The sequence below is a fragment of the Alosa sapidissima genome, chromosome 22 (genome assembly GCF_018492685.1).
Source record: "Alosa sapidissima isolate fAloSap1 chromosome 22, fAloSap1.pri, whole genome shotgun sequence".
Lineage (NCBI taxonomy): Eukaryota > Metazoa > Chordata > Actinopteri > Clupeiformes > Clupeidae > Alosa > Alosa sapidissima.
In genome coordinates this window covers 26,875,067-26,882,566 of record NC_055978.1, presented here as the reverse complement: position 1 = coordinate 26,882,566, position 7,500 = coordinate 26,875,067, and the positions used below count along the sequence as shown (strand labels likewise).

Sequence of the window (7,500 nt, the reverse complement as noted above, 5' to 3'; positions counted from 1 at the left end):
GCACTGTTCTTCACAAAGTATTCATCACGCGACTCTCCGTCTGGAGCAAACACAGGCATCACTTATCCTCAGCGTCGTCACTTAGTCGTCGCTTTGGGCCTCGCAGGGCTTCATGGGCCCATTCCCTGCACGAGAGCGAAGCGATCTGTCACACTAGATGTGGCTCACTAAATCAGGGAGGAGGTCGGGATGAGCTAGAGGCTCCCCAGGTGACCGTACCCTCGGTCCCGTCGGCGTTAATGTCCCGTACGAGGCGAGGGCGGTGGCTTTTTTTAACGGCCCAAGACGAGAGAGCGAGAGAGAGAGAGAGAGAGAGAGAGAGAAGAGAGAGAGAGAGAGAGAGAGAGAGAGAGGGCTGTTATTTTAACGGGCCCATCACAGGAGAGTCTCGGAGAGGCTGGAGGAGTCAGAAAGTGGCGCTGAGAGACCAGTCTGACCTTTTGACCCTGGCCCACTCTGTTGTCTGTCTGTCCTTCTCAGCTGTTCTACCGGGTGACGGACGACCGGGCCAAGCAGTCGGAGCTCTACCTGGTGGGGATGGTGTGCTACTATGGGAAGCACTACTCCACCTTCTTCTTCCAGACCAAGATCCGCAAGTGGATGTACTTTGATGATGCACACGTCAAAGAGGTGAGGGGGTCTGGTCACTTTCAAAGGAACCGTATGCAGATTCCAAGGCCCAACAGTTCCCTTTTAGTGCCTTATCTTGCAGCAGTAGTGAAAGCAAACCTTCGCCCTATCCTGCAACGATAGCAAAGGTGACACTAAATTTATTCAGACGCCACAATTCCCTTAGTTCTTCTAAGCATGCTACACCTTTCTTGTTATCTTGTTAAGCAACAAACCAACCAACCAACCAACCAAGGGACATGAGTTAAGACATAACCTCCTTGCTTTGTTTCTCATCAGACACACAATTAGCTTTTCAGTTGTTGCCAATCCACATTCAATAATAGACGATAGTGAAGGTGTTAATAGACCGTGAAGGTGTTAATAATCATTATTAGAATTTTACTGATGGTTATTGAGTAGGAAAGGCATCAGTTCAATAGATGCCTTGACCCACTCACAGCATGAGTCCCGCGCCTTTTAGAGTGAGTGAGACGTCACCGCATCGATTGACCCCTGGGTCCTTCTGTCGACTGGGGCGTTGTCAGTGACGGAGCGTACGGTGTTGTGTGGTGCTGTGTGCAGATCGGCCCCAAGTGGAAGGACGTTGTGGCGCGCTGCATCAAGGGCCACTACCAGCCGCTGCTGCTGCTCTACGCTGACCCCCGCGGGACACCTGTGGCATCGCAGGACACAGCCCCTCAGCTGGACCTGCAGCACAGCAGCAAGGGCTACGACAGCGAGGACAGCGGTGAGTGCCACGGAGGGAGGGATAGTGAAATGGGACTGAGAAAGAGAAAATCTGAGAGATGGAGAGATGAGACGGAGATAGAGAAGAGATAAAAGGTAGATAGAGAGAGAGAGATGAGAGGAAGATAGAGAAGAGATAAGAGGGAGATAGAGAAGAGATAAGAGGGAGATAGATAAGAGATAAGAGGGAGATAGAGATGGAGAGATGAGAGGAAGATAGAGAAGAGATGAGAGGGAGATAGAGATGGATAGATGAGAGGAAGATAGAGAAGAGATAAGAGGGAGATAGAGATAGAGGGATGAGAGGAAGAGAGGAGAGCTAGATGAACAGGAGAGTGGGAGATAATAGAGAAAGAGAGAGAGTGATCGTTGAGTGGGTTTGTAGTGATTGAAAGAGTTCTGGTCGACTTGAGTCAGCACTCTATCTGGACGACCCCTCGTGACATCAGGCGTAATGATGTGGGCAGCTCTCTCTCAATCTGTCAGTGGTTTGGCGCCGTCCACCACTTCATTAGGTACAGTAGTGATGCCCTAGTAGGCAGACATAGCAGAGCTCTCATTTGGGCTAATGCTTGTACTCCATGTCTCTATCGTAGAGCGGCCCAACGTTGTCACAACGCATCTTGCTCAAGGCACCACTGTGAGTCGCAGATTCCACTTCTGTGACTTTGTTTGTGTCGATTCCGAAACAGAAAGCCCTGTTTTGCAGTAGTAGATCCCAAAGGGGGTTATTGTTGTGTGTTGAGATGTGTGAGTCTGTTGTGGTTGTGTTTGCTATTGTTATATAACACAATATTGAGATGTTTTTGGTGTAGTTAAACAGTATATTGAGATGTTTTTTTTTCTGTAGTTGTACAGTATTAAGATGTGTTGAGTTTGACTGTGGCCGTGTGTGTGTGTGTGTGTGTGTGTGTGTGTGTGTGTGCGCGGTCAGGCCGGGAGCCGTCCATCTCCAGCGACACGCGCACCGACTCGTCCACGGACAGCTGCAGCTACCTGCCGACGCGCTCGCAGCACGAGTCGCTGGCCAGCCACTTCTCCTCGGACTCCCAGGGGACAGTGGTCTGCAGCCCCGACAGCCCAGCAGGATCCCACCACAGTCTGGAGACAGCAGGTTGGGCACACACACACACATATTTTATGTATTTATTAATGGAAACACATACACACACACTCTCTCTCTCTCTCTCTCTCTCTCACACACACACACACACACACACACACACACACACACACACTAACATATTTTATGTATTTATTAATGGAAACACATACAGAAACTCACAGGTGTAGATATCCTCGACTGAACTGATAACAGTATGCATAAATACATACGATATTATGAAGTGCTCATTAATGATGCATTAGACAGTGCTCATACACGCATTGACCTATTGGAGCTCCCTGACCTGAGTCCCTTTACTCTGCTCAGGGGAGGTGCTGTTGAAGGAGCAGCCCAGCCCCGTGTCCACGCCCCGTCCCTCCAGCAGGGGGCGACCTCAGCAGGACTACCCGGACGCCGGGACCCTCCTGATGCACGGGCGGCCCCCGTCCTGCGCCAGCTCGGGCCTGGGGGGCTGCGGCTCGTCGGAGGGGGGGGGGCAGCGGCGCCAGCGTGGCCGGGGGCCCCCAGGGGGGGGGTGCGGGGCGGGGGGCCCGCGAGCGCGACGTCTGGGAGGACGAGAGCACCAGCAGCGAGTCCAAGTCCAGCTCGTCCGCCGGCGGTGGCGGCGGGGGGGGGAGATGCTACCGGCCCGCTTGGCGCCCGCGGCGCGAGGCCCTCAACATCGACAGCATCTTCACCCGCCCGGGGGACGTCGCGGGCCGCCGCTGGACGCAGCCGCTCTCCGCACTGCCCGCCAGCCCCCCGCTGGGCGAGGCCGGAGGCGCGGGGGGGGGCGGGCGGGTGTGGTGTGGCCGAGGCCGAGGCGGCAGCGGCGGCGTGCGAGGGCGAGATGGAGAGACTGCCCGCTCCACCACCACCACCACCGCGCCTCATCCAGAGGATGGAGAGCGGCTACGAGAGCAGCGAGCGCAACAGCAACAGCCCCGTCAGCATGGACATGCCCCTGCACGAGGCCGCCGGCGCCAGCACACACAGGTAGCGCTCCACACACGCCCACGCAACTCACACACACACACACACACACCTCACACACACACACACACACACCTTAAGGCTTCTACATACCTGACGCACCCAACCGGTAGCGCGACAATGTGACGTCAAAATGACGTAGATCTCTCTGGCGCGCCAGGGTTTTGGCCGTGTAGCACTCATTTTTTTTTCAGACGAGCGCGACAAGGCGGAAACAGGAAGATGGACTAGTTCGAGGGCAAGCGAGAGTTGCAGTGTTTTGTAACAGTCGTGAATTTTTAATAGTTTGCTGGATAAGTTAACAAAGTTACCAGTGAGAGTTGCAACACATGGAATTAAGAGGAAAGAATAGAAACGATTTATTTTCAAACAAAGGATATCTATTAAGGCCTGAATTTCCAGGGAGGCCATTTCCACTTCAGGAAATGACACAAACTCAGCCAGGTGCTAGCTAGCTAGCCAGCTAAGTAAACTGTTTAAATTATTAAAATTTCCCTCGGGATGACTAAAGTACCTATCTATATATCCATCCATCTATCTATCTATCTATCTATCTATCTATCTATCTACCTGTGCACACACCTTGGAAACTACATGATAATGATGATGGTAGTTGTGAATAGTAGCAACCAAAGTCTGAAGTACCATCACAGAGGCTAGCTAACCCTAGCTACTAAGTGTTTCTTACATTACTGCAGCTTCATCTGCTGTGTAACGTAGTTAACGTTAGTCTTTTCACAACAGCGACACCTCTGTTCAGGAGAATATTGCAACTAGTGTCGCAACCACCACGCGTGAGTATAAATGGTTACGGCGCTTCTGTGACGTCACATTGTCGCGCTACTGGTCGGGTGCGTCGAGTATGTGGCGCACTTTACACACACACACACACACACACACACACCTTACACACACACACACACACACACACACACACATTCAGATCTCAACTCCTATTACCTACACACACACACACACACACACACACAGAATATCAACTCACATTACCTACACACACACACACACATTCAGAATATCAACTCACTTTACCCAATAGAATAGAATACCCAATTGAAATAGCATAATGCAGCAGAGGGGGAAATCCTGCCAAGTTTCCCTTTAACATCTCAGCACACACACACACACACACACACACACACACACACACACACACAAACACATACATTCAGATCTCAAGTCACTTACCCACATACAGGTTTTAACATCTCAGCTCATATTACCCACACACTCACATTCACATCTCAGCATACAGACACACACAAATGCACAGATGTACACACGCATATCTGTGTCATTCACCTACAGTACGTGCAATCCAATAGAAACAATGTAACATTACATACATGCAGCACAGACACACACACACACACACACACACACACAGGTAAACCCTACTCATTACACATCACTTTTTGGGTTATTCCGCTGACGTTCCTCTCCTGTCTCAGGGATATGGCCAGTAAAAGGTCACTGACCTTCGGGCCGTCCTGGCGCTCCGTGCCTAAGTCCAAGAGCAGCAGCGCCATCCTGCAAGAGCTCCCTTCGCCGAGCTGGGCGCGCACCCTCACCGGCCCAGGTGAGTGCAGATGGACACAGCCGTCGGTCAGACACCGCATGCATGGGTTGTGGCTCCACCTCAGGCTCTGACAGTAGTGGAGTATTGACCTACTCTAGCATTAGTTACTGGTATGTTGACTTTGGCCGCCTAGAGATACAATTAGGTGAGTCTAAATGCGGTCAGCAGTGGTGTTTGCTTATCTGAGAGCCACTACTTCAGGGGCCAATGTCTGTAAATCAGACCAGATCAGCTGATCTAATGTGACAGGAATGACAGAAATATACACTAGAGAGCCTAATGGTGTTGATCAGTGCTGAGCCTGGGGCCTAGTGCTAGTGATTTTACTGGCATTCCACACTCCCTTACGTACAACAGCATCTCCTTCTCACAGCCCCTCCTGTGTGTGCATGCACATTCATATTTATATTTATTTGTGTGTTTGTTTGTTTGTTTGGTGTGTGTGTGTGTGTGTGTGTGTGTGTGTTTGTTTGTTTGTTTGTTTGTTTGTTTGTTTGTTTGTGTGTGTGTGTGTGTGTGTGTTGCAGCCGAGGGCCGCAGCGAGCTGGACGAGCTGCAGGAGGAGGTGGCGCGTCGTGCGCGGCAGCAGGAGCTGCAGAGGCTGCGGGAGAAGGAGCGGGAGGCGGCCCAGGGCTTCAACCCCAAACCCAGCAAGTTCATGGACCTGGACGAGCTCCAGCACCAGGGTAAACAGCAGCACGGGCACACTGAGGTGGGGGGGGACAATGACCAAAGGTGTTCTGTAACCGTGATGCACAAGTGTGTGTCAAGTCATGTGCACAAGTCATGTGTGTTTGTGTATTCGTGGTTGTGCTTGTGTTTGTTGTCCCCTTCAACACATTATGCTGGTCTAATTGGACGCGGTCAGCTCAGGACTGCAGCATACTGTGTGGCCTACACCGCTGCACTAGGGTCTAGCCCTGCAGTAGCTAGAGTGGGGTCTGACAGAAGCACTTTGTGTGGGTGGTAAACATGACTCGCTCAACCTCCATCCCATAATTTCAACAGGAGGAGGAGGAGGAGGGAAGTGCATAGGAGAGCAGGGTGAAAGAGGAAGAGTGGTGGAGCGAGAGGAAGAGGAAGAGGAGGAGAGAGAGGAGGAGAGAGAGAGGCAGAAGGAGGAGTGGTAATGAGCAGTGGGTGCCAGGGTTGCCAGCTTCAGATGAATCCTTCTGAAATCGATAGGCCTTCCTCAGCAGGATTGGAATGGATTGCTGTGGGCGATGCGGTTGCATGAACTGGCATCCCAGAGGTATAATCAAATGTAATGCACGCGTAAGGCATAGCCACACCCCAGTGCTCAAAATCGTTGGCTGTAAATGCACAGCAGTAGCGGAGGCCAAGAGCCATCTCACACACGCATGTGTCCGAGTGCCAAGCTACCCTTTGGAGTATTAATGGAACTGTAGGAAATGTAGTTTTTGAATTATGGCCCTGCAAATGCACCCACTCTTTCTAATTTCCCAAGGACTGGCAAGTTCAATTTTCAAATTTGAACTGTTAGTATTTTTTGTGTGTGTGTGTGTGTGTGTGTGTGTGTGTGTGTGTGTGTGTGTGTGTGTGTGCATGTTGTTGGTCCAAAATGGTGGCCTGTCCTCTAGTGTGATTTATGAGAGTAGCTTCTTTTCAACAGCCAAGCAGAGAGAGGGAAAAAAATCCCAGACCAGACCAGGCTATTTTAAACAACCAGCTCAAAGCACTGAAATTCAGGTCACCAGTGTGTGTGTGCAAATGTGTGTGTGTGTGTGTGTGTGTATGTGTGCTTGTGTGTGCGTGTGTTTGTGTGCTTTAACAGAAAGGATGGTCATTTATTTTTTTTTAATTGGATGATTATCTGTTACCCAGTTGAAATGAGCTTCGGGATTAGCACCCTCTGACCCCAGCTGCTAATGGGTCAGCCAGCTCAGTACAGCCTCAGCACCTCCAGCCAATAGGAATCAGAGCTCTTCAAACAGTCTCAGCAAACAGTTCTCAAGTCTCTCTTCAGATTGGTCAACAGGTCAACACATGACCTCATAGTGTGTCTTTTGGTCCACATACCGGCACATAGTGTGTTCATTCATATGCATTATCTCTCTCTCTCTCTCTCTCTCTCTCTCTACACACACACACACACACACACACACACACTTCTCTTTGTCAGTTCCTTGGTGTGTGTATTATGTTTGTCCAGTGTATTTGTGTGTGTGTGTGCTACCTGTGAGCCCCTAAGCAGTCTACCGTGTACTATGCTCATGGAAGACAGAGCTTGTTTGGCACTTACAATTTAGAACTACTCAGACAATGTGCTAGAATGCATCCACAGGGCTAAACTGCACTGTAATTTCACGTGTTTGGGTTTTAAATAGAGTGAGACTTAAGCAACCATGGCAGCACATCTTAACCTCTCATGCAGTTTTGTTCATGTAACAACTGAAGGCAGGAGAGCAACCAAGGCAACTCTAGG

General features: G+C 50.6%; 1 protein-coding gene across 1 annotated transcript in view; it reads left to right on the top strand.

Annotated features, from left to right (window-relative positions):
• Positions 1–7,500, top strand: part of usp54b (ubiquitin specific peptidase 54b) — a 78,999-nt gene that overhangs the window by 61,212 nt on the left and 10,287 nt on the right. Inside the window, 8 exon segments of the mRNA XM_042079039.1 lie at positions 481–630; positions 1,195–1,360; positions 2,294–2,473; positions 2,792–2,909; positions 2,965–3,165; positions 3,167–3,460; positions 4,927–5,054; positions 5,582–5,740. Coding sequence (XP_041934973.1) covers positions 481–630; positions 1,195–1,360; positions 2,294–2,473; positions 2,792–2,909; positions 2,965–3,165; positions 3,167–3,460; positions 4,927–5,054; positions 5,582–5,740 — 1,396 coding nt within the window.